Source organism: Caloenas nicobarica, chromosome 1, assembly GCF_036013445.1.
Source record: "Caloenas nicobarica isolate bCalNic1 chromosome 1, bCalNic1.hap1, whole genome shotgun sequence".
NCBI lineage: Eukaryota > Metazoa > Chordata > Aves > Columbiformes > Columbidae > Caloenas > Caloenas nicobarica.
In genome coordinates this window covers 41,831,179-41,847,812 of record NC_088245.1, presented here as the reverse complement: position 1 = coordinate 41,847,812, position 16,634 = coordinate 41,831,179, and the positions used below count along the sequence as shown (strand labels likewise).

Here is a 16,634-nt window from a genome sequence, read left to right as displayed (position 1 = left end):
CGGCGGCTGCGGAGCGCAGCGGGGCTGGGTGCAACCCGACGCCGTGCCGAGCCGAGCCGAGCCGGGCGGGAGGCGGGGCGGGCGGTCAGGTGGTGCGGGCGGGATCATGTGAGCGGGGCCGAGCCGGGGACAGGCGCTCTGTGTCCCGGCGGCGGCGGGCGCGATGGGCTCGGCGGCGCTGAGCGGGCTGGTCTTGGCGTTGACCCTGGCGCTGCCCTCCGTGGCCCTGGAGAACGGGCTGGCGCTCACCCCCCCCATGGGCTGGCTGGCCTGGGAGCGGTTCCGCTGCAACGTGGACTGCCGGGAGGATCCCCGCAACTGCATCAGGTCAGCGGGGCGGGAGCGGCGGGGGACGCCCCCTCGGGGCTCCCTGCCGGGGAGGGGCTCGGCGCGGCGTCTGCCCCGGTCCCCCGGGTCTCGGCATCCCCCTGTCCCCGCACGGAGGCCTTGCCCTGTGTGCCCGTGCCCGAGGGAGCCGGCTTGGAAAGGCCGGGCTGGCGTCCGGGGTCTGCGAGGGCAGGGGAGGGTGGATGAGCAGATCGGGTCGGACATCAGGCCCGGGAGAGCTCTGGCCCGGGCTGTTGTCCCCGGGGCGAGCCCTGCAGCTCTCGGGGAGCATGGGTGTGTGGGAGGCGGGTGGCTCGGGTGCCTCCGCGCTGGGGCTGGAGAGCCCCTGGTGTGGAAGGATGTGGTCAGGCTTTGCGGAGTGTTGGGGAAGCGATTCCCTTCACTGAGGTCAACAAGCAGCACACAGATGGGGTTTAAACAAGAGCCCTGGGGACTCTCCTGTATGGCCCAGGCCAGCCCTGCGGTGGCCAACCCTCCAGAGCCCCCAGTTAAGCCCCGAAGTCCTGCTGGCTACCTAGCTAGTAGGGCTTGGAGGTCACAGGGGCTCAGACTGTCGCATTCCCCTGACCTGCAGTGAGACGCTCTTCTTCGAGATGGCAGACCGCCTGGCAGAGGACGGCTGGAGGGAACTGGGCTATGAGTACATCAACATTGACGACTGCTGGTCAGCCAAGAAGCGGGATGCACTGGGACGGCTGGTTGCTGACCCCGAGAGGTTTCCCAGCGGGATTAAGGCTCTGGCTGACTATGTGAGTTCCCGCTGGAGTGGTGGGGTTCTCTGTGTCCCCATGCCACTATGGCAGGAGGGCTGAGAGGAGACAGAGGAGCCCTTGTCCCCATCCTTGCAGCTCTCCTCTCCTCGCAGGTCCATGCCCGGGGCCTGAAGCTGGGCATTTACGGCGACCTGGGCACCCTCACCTGTGGGGGCTACCCAGGCACCACACTGGACCTTGTGGAACAGGATGCCCAGACCTTTGCGGAGTGGGGCGTGGACATGTTGAAGCTGGATGGCTGCTACTCGTCTGGAGAGGAGCAGGCGAAAGGTAAAGGCTTCCTGGCTGGCTGGTTTTTCTCCCGTGGTTGCTTTGGTCAGGGCAGCTGGGCGTCTGCAGAAATGTTTGGCTGGCTGTGGTTCTCCCCTCGTGTCTCCCATTGCAGCTCTTGGGCAAAGAGGAGGGAGTTTGGGTGCCGTAGAGCTGGTGTAAGGCAGGGGGCCAGGCTGGCCTGGGGACCCCTGGCTGGGTGGGCTGGGATGCGGGCTGCTGCCAGCCATCTCCTTCACAATTTGTCATCTTCTCCCTAAGGCTACCCAGAAATGGCAAGAGCCTTGAACGCCACAGGTCGCCCCATTGTGTACTCCTGCAGCTGGCCGGCATATCAGGGGGGACTCCCGCCCAAGGTGAGGACTGTACTTCTAGTGGTTGTTACCTGTGTCCCCTGTGCCCTGGGGCAGCTCTTGTTGGAGCTGCAGGAGCTGGGTGCTCCACCCCACTTACCGCTCCACCCCTGGTAGGATGGGCTGTAGGTCCCTAGAGGGGACATCTGCCTGCCAGGTGTCTGGGGACACTTAAGGTTCCCAACGTGGCTGGGTGATGGGAATTTGTGGGAAGAAGGCCCTGGGTTGTGCCTTCTCCACCCTACTAAGCTGGTGTAGGGTCAATCTTGACAGTCTGTTCTTCTGAGACAGGTCCTGTCTGGTTTAAGTGCTTGAAACAGGATATTCCTTCTTGTAATGTTTCTTGAGAATTGAGTGCATTTATTTATTTCCTCTTTCACCTTCTGAGTAAATCCTGAGCTGCCTTCATACTTGAAGCTGATCACATTTCCCCACGACCTCTGTGGCTGTTTTGCCAGACATCCTATTATACTGGGGTATGTCCAGTCATATTGGGATATGACTCTGTCCTTCTTCTCCAGATCCCCATGCTTTGCAAACACCAAACATCTTCTGGGTGCTGCACCTTGCAACAAGCCTGGCTGCCCCTTCTCCCCCAGCTTGCAGACCCTGTCCTTTCTCCCTCCTGCCTGACCCTGTACTCCTCTCCAGGTGAACTACACTGTCCTGGCAGAGGTCTGCAACCTGTGGCGTAACTATGACGACATCCAGGACTCCTGGGACAGCGTGCTTTCCATCCTGGACTGGTTCTCTGCAAACCAGGATGTGCTGCAGCCGGCGGCTGGCCCTGGCCACTGGAATGACCCAGACATGGTGCGGCTGGGTGGTGGGTGCACTGACCCTGGCCAGGGACAGGGGGGTCTCCAGGGATCCCCTTCTAGGTGCAGGGTGAAGGAAGAGTGCCAGGAGCAGGAGCCTTGTTGCTACAAAGAGGCAAAGCGCATTTTGCCCTTAGCTAAGCTGTGGGAAAAGCCTGTGGTTGCAATGAACCCTTTGCCGCTTGAGTATACGTGTTCTGTTATCCAGGTGTTCTTGTCCTTCCCTGCACAGCCAGAGGGGGGACAGTGGTGATGCGAAGGGTATTAGCAAGTACGTTTGAATGTGTGCTGATGGCTTAGCACCTAGCAGGGGTAGGATGTCCCAGCTGCTCAAGAAGCAGAAGTGCATGTGAGGTTTTCCATGTGTTCCCCGCCCCTGGCAGGCTGCAGCATCACCAAGGGTGGCAAGCAGACAAGTTTCTAACCCTCTTTCACCTCTCCCATCTTTTCCCCATCTCCCCTCCAGCTCATCATTGGAAACTTTGGCCTTAGCTATGAGCAGTCACGCTCCCAAATGGCCTTGTGGACGGTGATGGCAGCTCCGCTCCTCATGTCCACAGATCTCCGCACCATCTCCCCAAGCGCCAAGGAGATCTTGCAGAACCGCCTGATGATCCAGATCAACCAGGACCCCCTGGGAATCCAGGGGCGCAGGATTGTCAAGGTTAGAGGGCAGGCGGACGGGTTTGGGAGAGCAGACAGGAGCTGCACGGGGGGATCACAATAAGGAGGAAGGTGATGCAGAGAAACATGAGCAGGAGCTGTAGGAACTGGGGACCTGTTGGTGTAGCAGCCCCGCAGGGCAAAGACAGAAGCTATGGGCTAATGCTAGTCCCGGCAGCTCTGCCTCACCCACCCATCCCCACCTCTAGGAGGAATCGCACATTGAGGTGTTCCTGCGCCCACTGTCCCAGGCCGCCAGCACCCTCGTTTTCTTCAGCCGGAGGACGGATATGCCCTTCGTCTACAACACCAGCCTGGCCAAGCTCCACTTCCCCAAGGACACCGTGTATGAGGTGAGCCCCACTGGCACGCTGCATGGTGAGGCAGCCCCATGGCACCTGGATCCCCCTTTTTCCAGCCTCCCTTGTTGACACCTTGTTGCATTTTTTGGGGGGAAGGACTCCCACTCCCTGCCTTCAGGACAAAGGGGCAGCCACCCATTGGGTCACCCTCCTGTTGCCCACTGCTGTGCCCTGTCCCGCCATGCCACCTCAGTGACCATGACTGGACCTCAAGATGAAAGATCTGTGGAAATCCTGGTAGACCACATCTCTCTCTTCCAGGTGCAAGATGTGTACAGTGGGAAGACCATCAGCGGCTTAAAGACGGGAGACTGCTTCTCGGTCGTAATCGACCCCTCGGGAGTGGTGATGTGGTATCTCTATCCCACGGTGCTCCCGGCACAGCCCTGGCACGTTGGCAGACGGCAAACCCATGGTGAGGGTTTCCAGCCGTTCCTCCTGTGACAAGGCTCAGCGGACGGGCATGTGGGTCAGTGCTGGGGTGAGCTGCGAGATGCTGGGGCACGTGGCTCTTCACTGCACAAGTGCCTTTCGCTGGCATGCCCAGGTCATTCCTTGGGTACCAGCTTCATGATGACTGCTCGGTCTGCGTAAAGGCAAGAATTCTCGTTACCCGTCTCCTGAGACTGTGCAGAGCATGATTGCTTGGTGATTGCAAAGCCCTTTGAGATCCTCCTGTGGAAGTTCCATACAGAGTCCAGCTGCCATTGGAGTTTGTCAGCTCTGACACCTGAACACTTTACCGCTTTGAACTGAGTACCACCAGCTGCTGCAGGGGCTGTTTGAACTATGCCTGTAGAAAGGCCTTGGATGCTTTAGTGTCTTCTACAGCGGTGACTACCCCCTGCCATGTGTGATGGCGTTAGCCTCAAGGATCAGTGAACCTGGCCCCCTTCTTCTTCTGTTGTAATTAGCTTGGCTTAGAATAAGGTGCTGTCAGTCGGGCTGCACCCTTCCCATGTATCCTCCCCAGGACCAGGAGCTCCTGGAGGCTTGGTGGACCTGTGCAGAGAAGCTTTGCTTGCATGCCTGGTCCTGCTGCAGGATCCTGGAGGCCAGCAATATAGCACCAAAACCCGAAGAGCCATAGTGTGCTGTGCACGTGAGTGCTGTTGGGAAGATGCCGATGCTTGGGTGAGGTCTTCTGAGTTGGGAGATGGCCACAGGCGCCTCCAAGCTGAAATCTGCATCTTGTTCTTGCTTTAGCAGGAAATTCCTGCTAAAAGGGGGCCCCGGCCCTCCTCCAGCAGGCTGAACACTCAGGGTTTCTCAGGGAAAGGCTCCTCCTTCTCCCAGGGCAGCTACATCCACAGCCCCGTCCTGAGGAGGAGCTGCACTAGCAAACTGGAAGGGAGCAGTGGGACAGACTCTAGAACCCTCAACTGATTCACCTTCATACAGTGCACAGTCTACAGAGGAGTTTTAGGTGAGATGTGGCCCACCCCGACTGTCCCAGAGAGGGGCACAGCATTTGTGAAGATTGCCTGTGAAGACTGTAGCCCAGGGAGACCCACAAGATTAAGCCGCGGACCAGAGAAATACCACATTTTCTATTAGTCCCACATTCCTTTTCTATTCAGATGACAGAGGGTTGAGCACCCACACTGGTTCCTGCAGGACAAAATGGCCAATTTTCGTCACTTCCAGAAACTTTCTCTGAGTGCTGCAGCAAGATGCTGAACATGATGCTTGCAGTGCTAACAAGAAAGGAGAAATGCACTTCATATTTGTATACAGGAGCTGGCTTTGTTCTTGGGGAGTGATTGCGACTAATTAACTGAAATAAAAAGGAAGCAGGTCACAGGCTCTCTGTTTCGTGTTTACTCAGTGTTGCTAGCTGTAGCTACTTGGTTAATGTAGGATCAGTACCTCAAAACGGAAACAACTGGTTCCCAGTCAGAAGCTGGACTGATGTGGAGTAAAAAACAGCTTTTCACTAACTACACCATGTTCAGCAGGGTACCAACTTTTCTTGGCACAAGGGGAAACTCAGGTTTTACAGACCCCAGTTAAGTGACATTTGCCATTACAATATATTTGTTTTTCCACCCACTGGGGAAAAAAATGGTTAGAGAGTTCCTCTTAAAGATAGGCAGTAAATATAAATGTACACAGGAGAGCTGCTAAGAATAAAGCCTTGGTGCTTGGCAGAGTGGTGACACTGCCCCTGCCCAGTGCAGTGTTGTGCCTGCCCTGATGACATGAACACAGGCCAGTTCTGGATATCTGAGTGAGAGCAAAGGCACAAACCAGCCTTCCACCCTCCCCAGGCAGCAAGAGGATAAGCCCCAGCACCTTCTGCTCTCCCCACAGTTACTTGAGTCCAGATCCGCCTTAGCCACACACCAGGGAGAGAGCAGGACTGGCCCACAGCCCACCCGAGAAAACGGCACCAGTGGTTCTCGTTTGTTCCAGCCTGCTGTGCAGCTGGCAGGACTCATGGTCAACACAACACACACTCAACAGTGAACAGGCAGCTAAAGGTATTAACACTCCTGTATTAAAGTGCAACTCAAAAGTTACAAACATTCATGGTTGATTTTTTTTTTTAATACAGAGTTATTATAATATCTCCAACAGACTTTAAAGGTGTTTATAGATAAGGAAATTTACTTCCCTCCCCCCACAAGCAGGGCTGCTTTAGGAACTCACACTTGGAAGTCGTGCAAGCCTGACTTTCAGGAGAGTCCTGGCACACAGGGAAGCAAGAGAGAAAACAGCACTCCTTCCCCTCCACTGTGAAGGTAGGAAGGCTGTAGGAAGAAGTACAATCACTCCATAGGCAAAGGATCCCAACAGTCTCCACCAGACTAGAGAGACTCTCCTCAGAGCAGGCTTAATGGCACTATGTCCTAAGGAAGAAGGAAAGGATGTGGCGGAGCAGCCACAGTCTCTGCAAGACAGCTGAGCATTACTAACATCCACACCAGTGTTCCCAGCTGAGAGAGGGCACTGTACCCCTCAGCAACCCAACGCCAGTGTTACAGCACCCACCTGCCCACATTGCTCAGATGTGGGCACACACACACCCTGGCTGTGGCCGCCCAAGGAGGAGATGATGTGACGTCCAGTTTTCCCCTGTGGAGCTGGCATGTAGCACAAGCTGGCTCAGCAGAGGAAGCCAGGGCTGCGGGACCCGTCTCCTGACAAGACCAGTGCCAGGTCATCTTCCTCACGTAACACATTTTTCTCCAAGGCAAGCAGCCTCCTGCACAGCACTTGACTCTGTTACACTTGAAGAATGGCTGCTTGACACAGGATCATTGCACGGATCTGGGACCTGCTTCTAGGAGGGGGAAAGCGAGAACGATTCGCATGCCTGCCGGTATCAGCTCACCGCCCTGCAGCACAGCTTTGTTTGCTTCTCTGTTCGATGTCTGCAAAGGCAGCCTGGCTGGGGCCCATCCTCTTCCCTCTCGCAAAGCCAAATGCTTCGGTGTCTCTCAGGATGCACTTCTCCAGTTTGTCATGCCACAACTGTTAGTCCTGGACATGAAACACACACTTCCAGCACAATGCAGGATTTCCAGAGGGCCACCTCTGGCTGAATTTAAGGAAATTTAACACCTTTATGGGGCACCCAAAGGTCTGTGCAAGGAACATCAGGGTTTTCTATACCCTTCCTCTTGGATGGGTATAGAAGTTTTTTATAGACTTTCAGAAGTCAAAAGTTTGGCATTCCAAGTAGTTTTACTCCAAGATCCCAGAGCCTTCATATTTTAGTCTCAGGTTAGTGATGTGGTCTACTGGTGGTTTAGGAAGTTCATCTCTCTCCTCACGCCAACGGCAGAGCAAAAGGTTAGTGCTTTAACCCCGTGAGATAAAGCAAATAAGCAGGAAAGTGCTGTTGTTCCACCTTGTATTGCCAATGACTTTACGTTTAAGGAGGGCAGGTGCTCCCCTGCCCAGCACTGCATATATCGTATATATAGAAAGAGACCTAGAGATATGCTAACCCAAAGGGTGGTAACAGCCACGTTGTCTTCAGGGAGAGAGTGTGGGAGGCTGGTTGCATTTTCTTTCTGTTAGTTGTTCTTCTTATCCTCAGGAGGTGTATAAGGAGGTGGCTGATCCTGGAAAGAGATACAGTAGAGTCAACAACACTGCTGATCCTATGACCAGCTCCTCCCAGGCATTCCCAGGCTTGGCTTACAAGGAATGACTGATCTTCAGTGAGCTACACCCAGAGCTGGGTGCTGTTTTAAGCTGGCATTTCACCACACTATTCCTCTCTAGTACCAGTTATGCTCCAGACTATGTGCTACCTCTCATAATGTTTCCAGTGAAGGTCCCCTCAAAAACAGGTAACAAATGGTCTACCACAAATAACAGACCATTTAATCTGTTTCAATCCCCATCATCCCTTCATTTCCAGGGCTTTGTCTCTGTTGATGTTCATAGCTCTGACCCAGTAGACTGCAAGCCCCTGGGCTGAGGGCCAGTTTTGCTGCTCCATCAGTCTCCACAGAGCCACGTGAGGCAGTGAAGGGCGCAGGCAGACTGGCTGCCACGTACCAGATGCAGGCTACAGCCAGTAGCTGCTGGCTGAACTGTAAGAGAGCTCCCTGTCTCCTTGCAGCCCAGAAAAGAAAAAATAAAACAAACCACACATGCTCTCATTCTTAAGTGACCTGTTCTTCTCTAACTCTCCCCACAGAGAATTTCTGTTGTACTGAATGGCTGTTGAGGGGTGAATCTCAAGGCCCTCCTCCTTTTCTGACTGAGGATTTAACAAGCCTTCTTCACGGCACTATCATCCACACCTCCCAGGAAAATGCATACTTTCTATGCCTGTTCAAAAGGCATGCACACCAGGCTTTGCTAGGAATGCAAACTGCTATCTCTGTTAGTGACGGAAGAGGGAGCAGGCACAGGCAGACCACAAGCGCAGACTCACCATGGGCATATACACGTTGTGTGGGTTGGCAGGGTTGTAATATGCACTGGAAGTGGCTTCCATGGCCTTACTACCTCCTAGAAAGGAAAGAGAAAAAGCAAGTGTAGGGCACACTCATCTACAGGGCTTAAGCAGCAGCCCCAGAGCCTTCTTCTCAGCCACAACTCTTTGAGGAGTCAACAAGGGTCCAAAGAGCCAGCAGCAACTGCAGCAAGCTGGGTTGGAACTCGGAGCAGCTCAGAAAAGCTGCAAGCTTAGAGCTGACCACACGCTGTGCAGTGCAGAGCTGAGCGGCTCCCCCTGCACTCTGTTGTCTCAGATAACAGATCAAGACATCTCTGAGCTCCTGCAACAGCTTCACCACCCCATGCTGTGCCCACAATGCCAACCACAGCCCAAGCCCCCAAGCACCCTTTTGCACCCAGACACTGGCAGCCCCCAGTTCCATTTACCTGGCATCTCCGGGCCCACCGAGGCTGGAGGACCTGAGGGTCCTGGGGGAGCTGAGGGTCCTGCAGGAGCTGAGGGTCCTGCAGGAGATGGCCCGGAGTAGGGGGGAGGAGCTGGCACATACATGGGGTTCATGTTTGGCAGAGGTGGGTAAATACCTGAAAAAGGTGACACCAAATTGATGCTTTGGACCATGGCAACGGGACAGAGGGGAAGAGAGTTCACAGGCCCAGCAGCACATTAGCCCTGGAGAAGAGCTCTGGTGAAGCACTGCAGGCGTGGCAGGGATGCAGGCAGCAGGGATCTGGCATTTTGCTAATGCCCATCATGCCAGCAGCCAACAATTCTCTGCCAAGCAGCAGCATGATTTAACGACCACATTTTCACCTCCCGCCCAGCTGCAACTATACAGACACCATGGTGTGATCAACAGCATGCAACAAATTTTTGCAAGGACAAGGATCCTTGCTGGAGACACAACTACAGCAACCCTCACTGTACTGTTGCGATTTCTTTACAACTAACAGCAAACACCCCCAACCAGCCATCGTTACACAATTTCCAAACCTGGAGTCTGGGCATACGGATATCCCATGGGCTGTGGAGCAGGTCCGTAGGCATTCATCGGAGGTGGTGCGTAAGGATATGGTCCATTTGGTGGTGGAGGAGCAGCATAGCCCCCCGGCACAGGTGAGTACCCCCCTGGAGCAGGTGGGGGGGGCACGTACCCTCCGGGCACAGGTGTATAGCCATAGCCATAGCCAGGGGTCTGCAGAGGAACGCCACTGGAAGCTAAAGACCACACATTTAGTAAGGCAGGCATCCTTTGGTTATAACTAAATGTATAGAATAAAAGGAAAACAGTCCCGTGCATGCGGCACCATTTCCCTTCATCTAAATTCACTACACGGTCCTGGCACAGCACTGCGCTTGAGAAGCGTTAGTCCCCTCACTGCAGGTTCAAAGGGTGCTAAGGGAAACCAGCTGCAAAAATACCAGCTGTCAGGTGCCAGTCCCACCACGGAGCTCCCACTGCTAGAAGAAAAGACTATTCTAAAGCAAGTATCAGTAGGGCGGTTTTTTAATTCTTTTTAAACTTTCTTATCAGAAAAAAATAAAGTACATTTTTCCCCCATTTGAAAGTTTTAAAATAGATTTTAAAAAAATATATATTTTTCCCCTCTCCAAATGTGGACATGTTAATTTCCCCCGTGTTACTCCACTATTACAGAACTGAGCTGAAGGTATGTAAGTGGATCAATTTTTCACCATCACATATTTCAACTTTATTCTAGGTGGAATAAGGTTCTGTAGAAAAAGGTGGTCCAGCTCAGAAGCAGAAACCCCAGAATATTCTGACTGCACAAAGCATTAAGATAAAATAAAAATGATTAGAAGGGAAAACAGAAGTTCCCCAGGAACGAAAAAAAAATACATTGCTGTGGAAGCATGCATAGGGTATTCCTCTTCCTTCAGTCCATGAAGTTTAAAAAAAAAAAGCACTATTCTCTAAAAGCTCAGCCAACCATGGGGAAACTGCAGGCTCTGAAGATCCTTTACCACTAGAGGCAGCTTTGAACATCAGCTGTCCAAACTCAATGGCTCCTCCACTGTTGAAAGTCAGTTTGAAGGTCCCCTGCCCTTCCCAGCCACCTAGAAGAGAGAAATAGAATTGAAACAGACTATGAACATCCTCAGCAGCAGTCAAGTCAGCAAAACAGTTAATATTAAAATTATTTTTCCTTCTCTATTTCAAAACTATTTTGCATCATATTACCAGGACGAAAGAATCATGGTGCTGCTTATCAGACGTCCCCCAAAATAGTATCCTAAGAAGATCAGGAATTTGTTTCTTTACGCTTTAAAAAGACAACGATGTAGAAGCAGCCTACTCCAGATACTAAGTTGTTTTGTCCTTTTCTGAAAGGTTTAACAGAACCTAATAATGAACACAGTGTAAAGAAAGAACACTTTATTCACTGAGGATTTTATCAAAAGCCCTCAAATGAAGTTTTATTGCTGACCTCAGTGGACTACAGATGAGCATCTGCAACTCAAGCTAGGATTTAAATCAAATGCAACATTTTTAATCTATTTGACCCACAGAAGCTCAGACAGATTATATGTGCTTAGGTACAATAGCAATTTTTTAGAAAAAAATAAAGTAGGTGATGACATTGCAAGATAAGCAAAAGTGGTTTGTTTCGTAGAGGCTTTTTTGGTAGGAGGGGGGGGGATGTTTTGGGGTTTTTTTGTGTCATTTAAATAAAAAGGTTTCATAAGTATAAGATCTATCTTCCTTGTATAACGATGGAGTTAGTAAAAGTAGATATGGTCTCTTGGGAACAAAGCAGAAATAAAGGACAGAAACATAACAAAACAATCCACCATGAATCGAGTCATCCCGTTGGAGATTCACTTCTTTAAATCCACTGTCTTAGTATTATTTCAGCCCAAGAAAGTGGGCTGATTCACAATCCAGAGAACCCAGACACTTTAAAACATTGTTACAAACAAAATGCATAAGCGTAAGTTCTCCAGATACCATCAAAACACACATAAACTAACTCCAGGGTTGAAGAGGGGAGAAATCTGAACCAGAAGTCTTGTTTTTAACCCCTGTTTACCTTGTGCAATTCCCCATGTTTGGAGGGACACAAATGTACCAATGTTGGTAAAGTCTACTGACCTCAAGGAAACAAAACCGGTTGCTAATTCTATCAATACCAAGGACTGGTGACTCAGTCACTTACTCATCGTTCCAGGTCAAAACCAAGGGATAACAACCACACATGAAAACCAAGTAAATGTGACATACACAGCAGGGCAGAAGTTACAGGATTAAGCAAAAGTCACCCTGTGAAAGTCAGTTACCAGCTTTGCGGGCAGAAAATAACACTGCAGCAGCGCCTTACAGCTCAGGAGACACGAGTTACCTCAGCGTGGACATACTACCTGTGCTGCTACAGCTACTCTGTCCATCTGTCCTGTGCATGCCAGCTGTCTGATGTTCAGCAGAAAAAAGGCTTGTGACAGCTGGGAAGAGTTCAATCTACAAAGCACGGGCACATACCTCCTGCCTCGGCCTGAATCTGTCCTTTGATGTAATTGGCAGAGAAAACAGGCTGCTCGATTGAGCATCCTTTCACCAGATAGAATGGCATCATGAACGACAGCATAGGATCCTTGCCCTTCGACACAAAGATTATCTGCAAGACCAGAGGGAACACTTCAGAATTACTTGAATTACATATAAAAAGTGATCATGGAGTTCTAGTTGTGGCAACATCCAAAAAAGATGGTAACTTAACCCTTAGTATCAGTATGCATTATGTTATTTCACAGTCTTCATACTGCAGAATCCCAAACAGATTTGATGCCACATAGCTCACTCACCTGAAATGCGTGTGTTGCAAAATAATATACCACTTAAAACACACATGCACATTCACAGAGTTTTATTCTTCTACTTTTTAAGGATAAGCTGTGACAGTTTTCAAAGAAAGTAATAGATTATATTAAATATATTCTCTGGACAGTGATTTCCAGGACTGCGTGTGCTTTTGTAGGGAATTTGGATTGTGACACAGGCATGAACTATCCTATTTCCACCTCCCATTCTCCTAGTAGTACTCTCAGTTGTTCCTCCCATACCAAAAATCACTCTATTGCCAACTGCATTTCTGGTCCACAAGATCCCTTGAGAAAGAGGAAGCCCTGCTGGCATCAGACTTACCCTGTAAGGGGTGAGATACAACATCCCTTTCTTGGTGCCTTTGAAGGCTTCAGGCTTGCCCGTCACGTCACTGAAGGAGAGCTCCACATCTTTACACTCTTTGAGAATGCTACAGGGGGAAATCAGACAAATTGGAAACAACCTCAGTAGCAGCTCTGACACAGACATCCATCATGCAGAGAGGAGGATAGCACACCAGAAACTGAATATCATCCCAAAAGACTCAGTTCTGATGTGGGCCCTGCAGTTTTTCTATTGAACAGACAGCGATGATTTATGCAGAGTGGAAGAATTCATCCTCTCACCCTCCTCCTTCTCCACAAAGGGACGTTGTAAATGACAGTTTCTGTTTCCAAAACCATCAGGCTGAGGGATTCCTCTCTCTGCAAGAGAAGAGCCTCAGCGCAAAGGTCAGGGCGCAGGAACGGGGTGAGGTGTCTGAAACAACCCCACTGAAGCCAAGGTACCACCTCAGCACAAGCCTCTCCCTCCAAGTTCATGCTTAATCCAGGACCAGCCACCACACAGGAACACAGCACTGTTGTAACTTCGCACTCGCTGCGCAAACTGAGGATGTTGCTTCACTAATACTCTCACTGCTGACCTTGCTTCACATGATTTAAGCAAATATTGGTAATAAACAGACCCATGCTAAGGGAAAAAAGCAGGAGCCAGTAATGTCAGCAATAAGCTTATTATTGTTGGATATCTGCGGGAAAATTAGCGAAGTTCACTAACGACACAAAGTCAGATGAGAACTGTGAATGCTGCAGGGTCAGGGGTACGGAGGTGACTGAAAAATATTTTTCAGAAAATATATTTTCAGGAAAAAGGAAACAGTCGGCTTGGGAAGGCACGTCACTGAATCTACAGGGCAAACCCTAAACATACCACCTAGTGAGAAAATTTGCAGCATAAACAAAAGAGCCGTGGTGGTAAGAAGTTTGCAGTGTGTTACAGTGGCAGAAGAATCCAAATCCTTTTATAGTTCAAGAGCATAGAAAAAGAAAAAACAAAACCCTAACCCAACACAAGCCTTGAAGAGGCTGGATCTGAAATTATCCTTATATATTCTGATCAGCCTATTGTAGAAGTCAGATCTAGTCAGGAGTCAGGGAACTGCAAAATTACTGGAGGAAGGGAGGAATCAGCAGGGGCACTGCCTGGGAAAACAACCAAAAACCTTGTAGTTTCAGGTTGTGTGGTCTGTAAGGATGAGAAAAACCTAACAGTATAGATGTGTCTGAAAAATGTAGCTATTCAAGGAGGAGGACATTAAAAACGTCTAGCTTTAATGTGAAAAAAACAACCTGACCGAGAAATTCTCCTGGGACATTTACTTAATAGTGGAGCTTGATGCAGATTCTCAGACTGGCTGGGAGGGACAGACTGACAATGGCAGCAGAGCTCTTCCCATTTTTGAGATGCAAAGCGAAAACATTTCTTCTAAGCTAATAAAACAAACTCCTCAACAGTTTGGATCGTACCAGAACACTTCCTCAATCATGTCCTGTAGCAGCACTTCCCGTCAGTTTGCCTCACTGGGAAGAACTTCTACATATTCACTTTAATATTTATTTCTTCCCAGCTGCTCATAGGAGCAAAGAACACGCAGCCACCACCACAGGGCATAATTAGGCTGCTGAACTGGTTTGTACCTGCGTGCCCGTCCGAGGCTGTCACGGGAGGGCTGTGCACCCTGCGGAGCGAAAGCTCTGCATGTCAGAGGACTTCCCTGACTGAAGTATTAGCAGTCAGGTACGAACTCAACATTATTTGGAGCATTATTTGTCGGTGACAACCAATGATAAGACAAGGGGCAATGGGCATAAACTGGAACACAGGAGGTTCCATTTAAATCTGAGAAGAAACTTCTTCACAGTGAGGGTGCCAGAGCCTGGAACAGGGTGCCCAGGGAGGTTGTGGAGTCTCCTTCTCTGCAGACATTCAAAACCCGCCTGGACGCCTTCCTGTGTAACCTCATCTGGGTGTTCCTGCTCCGGCAGGGGGATTGGACTGGATGATCTTTTGAGGTCCCTTCCAATCCCTAACATTCTGCGATTCTGTGAGTGTGTTTTTCCTATTGTTTACCAGCTCGAGGATCCTTCGCTAGACCTCTATTTTCCCGATTTCCCCAGGGAAGGCCGGGATGCCGGGAGCACCCGAACACGACCAAAGCGAGGGCAATGCCCATCACACGGGTCTGTCAACCCCACTCAGGGCGTCGAGCAGCCGGTTGTGGTTTCACGAAGAGACGCTCCCCGTGCACCCAGGAGGGGACCTGCTCTGCCCAGGCCTCTCCTCTGACGAGAAGTTCTCCTTACTCCGAACTCCAGGGATTAGGACTCTTGCCTTAAGAGGCCTGCACCTCCCTGACGTCATTAGCTAATTGCGTGATAGTAAAAAAAACCCAATTCCTTGTGTTTTACAGGGGATGGCCGCCCGCTGGAGCGGCACTAAGGACCTCCGAGCTCCAGCAGTGAAGACGGGGCAGCTCTGCGGGCTCCGGCCAGGCCCGTTCCCGGGCTGCCGGGCAGGGCTGAACCACACGGCCCCCAGGCCGGGCGGGGGGCCGAGCTGCCTCTCACCCCCGGGCCCCGACAAGGGCTGAGGACGGGCCCCCCCAACCCGGCCCCCGCAGCCGCCCCCGGTACCTCTCGGCATTGGGGACGACAACACCGCCCTGCGACGAGTGGTTCCTGTTCAGCGCCATCTTGGCACCCGCTGGCCCCGCCCCTGACCCTGTGACGTCACCAGAGAGCCCCGCCTCCCCCCGCAACACCCCGCCCCCGTGACTCCTCCCGGCAGGCGGCGGGCGCGAGGCGGAAATGACGCGCGGCGGTTGTCAAGGCGACGCTGGTTTAATGGCCGCCGGCGGAGGGGACGCTACAGCCGGTGGCACCGTCCGGACCGCCCTGTCCCCGGGTATCGCGTCTTCCCCACCGCGGGGCAGCCCCGGCGTGCGCGCTGCTCCAGGCCCGTGGGTGGCCGCCGGGGAGGGCCCGAGGCGGCCGGGGAAGGCGCTTTCCCTAAACGGCCCCGGCCCGGGGTCCGGCTGAAGCGCGATTTTTGCCGTCGTCTGTTCGCCTGACCCCCGCGGCGCCGCTTCCCGCGTCCCGAGGTCTCTGCTGGGGTGGGAAAGGTGGCGGCAGCGCATCTTAGGCGGCCCTTCCCCCGAGGCGCCGCTGACAAACCGTCGTGAACCGCAATGACGTGTCCTCACAACTAACCACGAGTACTAGTGCCTACACGCAGCGCCGCTGGCTCCTCCTGCCCTCTGCGCTCACAGCGTAACCGTGATCTGCGTTAGCATCTTGGCCTAGATGGAATTTGTCCGGTGTAAAAAAAAAACCAAACAAACCAACAAACCAAAAAAATCCAAACAACAAAAAACCCACAAAAACTACTACTAATAATAATGATAAAAGGTCTTTGGGATTTACCACGCATTGCAAAGTTTTTCTGTTGGATGGCTTACGTGGTGAAGAGTTCGTGACTCTCTCAACGCACTGAGTGTGTCCCTCTGGTGTAAAATCTAGACTCCACCCTGCTATGATATCGTTCAAGTGGTGTCTCTGAGGGGAACATCTGACGTGCTATGGTCACCCCGGGACTCAGCTGGTGGCACACGAGAGCAAGGATCCGTTCAGGCTTTTCCCAGCTTATGTGTTGGCAGAGACTTTTTCCCAACGGTATCTCCTGTTGTTGCACAACATGTGAAATTTTTGATATTTGCCGTTTGTAGACTTTCTGGTAGATGGGCAGATACCAGTTGGATATTTCCATGAGTAGGTGGCAGTGGGGAATACCTGAGCTTGCTTTTCTCAGCAAGCTTTTATGGATCCTTTAGAAGTAGTCCATGATCTGACAGGAGATTACAGAGCAGAGCTTAAAGAACACCTTATCACAAGCAAACAAAAATTCCTAATCATAAAAGGCAAAACACACAGCCTTGTCCTTGTAA

The 16,634-nt window shown here is 51.7% G+C and overlaps 2 protein-coding genes across 3 annotated transcripts; one reads left to right on the top strand and one right to left on the bottom strand.

The window, feature by feature from the left end:
- The first annotated feature begins 123 nt into the window (after positions 1–123).
- On the top strand, positions 124–5,388 carry NAGA (alpha-N-acetylgalactosaminidase). The gene is made up of 8 exons (XM_065642595.1): positions 124–327; positions 923–1,097; positions 1,214–1,391; positions 1,653–1,747; positions 2,396–2,557; positions 3,029–3,226; positions 3,435–3,578; positions 3,849–5,388. The coding sequence occupies exons 1-8, from the start codon at positions 164–166 to the stop codon at positions 4,029–4,031; spliced, it is 1,299 nt and encodes a 432-aa protein (XP_065498667.1). The 5' UTR covers positions 124–163; the 3' UTR covers positions 4,032–5,388.
- Positions 5,389–6,099: 711 nt separating this feature from the next.
- Positions 6,100–15,402, bottom strand: WBP2NL (WBP2 N-terminal like). Of its 2 annotated transcripts, XR_010606672.1 has the most exons (9): positions 15,325–15,402; positions 12,671–12,779; positions 12,008–12,143; positions 10,495–10,587; positions 9,502–9,726; positions 8,937–9,092; positions 8,485–8,561; positions 7,544–7,660; positions 6,100–7,073 (listed from the first exon to the last, which is right to left on the bottom strand). XR_010606672.1 is itself a non-coding variant. In XM_065640797.1 (8 exons), exons 1-8 carry the CDS (start codon positions 15,381–15,383, stop codon positions 7,613–7,615), a joined length of 903 nt encoding a protein of 300 aa, XP_065496869.1. In that variant the 5' UTR covers positions 15,384–15,402; the 3' UTR covers positions 6,100–7,612. The 2 variants fall into 2 exon arrangements, 1 of the variants encoding a protein (XP_065496869.1); XM_065640797.1 differs by having other exon boundaries at positions 6,100–7,660.
- Positions 15,403–16,634: the final 1,232 nt, after the last annotated feature.

Excerpts from the sequence above, each read along its gene's own strand:
- NAGA (XM_065642595.1), top strand. The coding sequence starts at position 164 with ATGGGCTCGGCGGCGCTGAGCGGGCTGGTCTTGGCGTTGACCCTGGCG. Across the intron at positions 328-922 it reads GATCCCCGCAACTGCATCAG|TGAGACGCTCTTCTTCGAGA; the intron begins GTCAGCGGGGCG and ends CCTGACCTGCAG. Across the intron at positions 1,098-1,213 it reads TTAAGGCTCTGGCTGACTAT|GTCCATGCCCGGGGCCTGAA; the intron begins GTGAGTTCCCGC and ends CTCTCCTCGCAG.
- WBP2NL (XM_065640797.1), bottom strand. The coding sequence starts at position 15,383 with ATGGCGCTGAACAGGAACCACTCGTCGCAGGGCGGTGTTGTCGTCCCC. Across the intron at positions 12,144-12,670 it reads TGTATCTCACCCCTTACAGG|ATAATCTTTGTGTCGAAGGG; the intron begins GTAAGTCTGATG and ends CTGGTCTTGCAG. Across the intron at positions 10,588-12,007 it reads GATTCAGGCCGAGGCAGGAG|GTGGCTGGGAAGGGCAGGGG; the intron begins GTATGTGCCCGT and ends TCTCTCTTCTAG.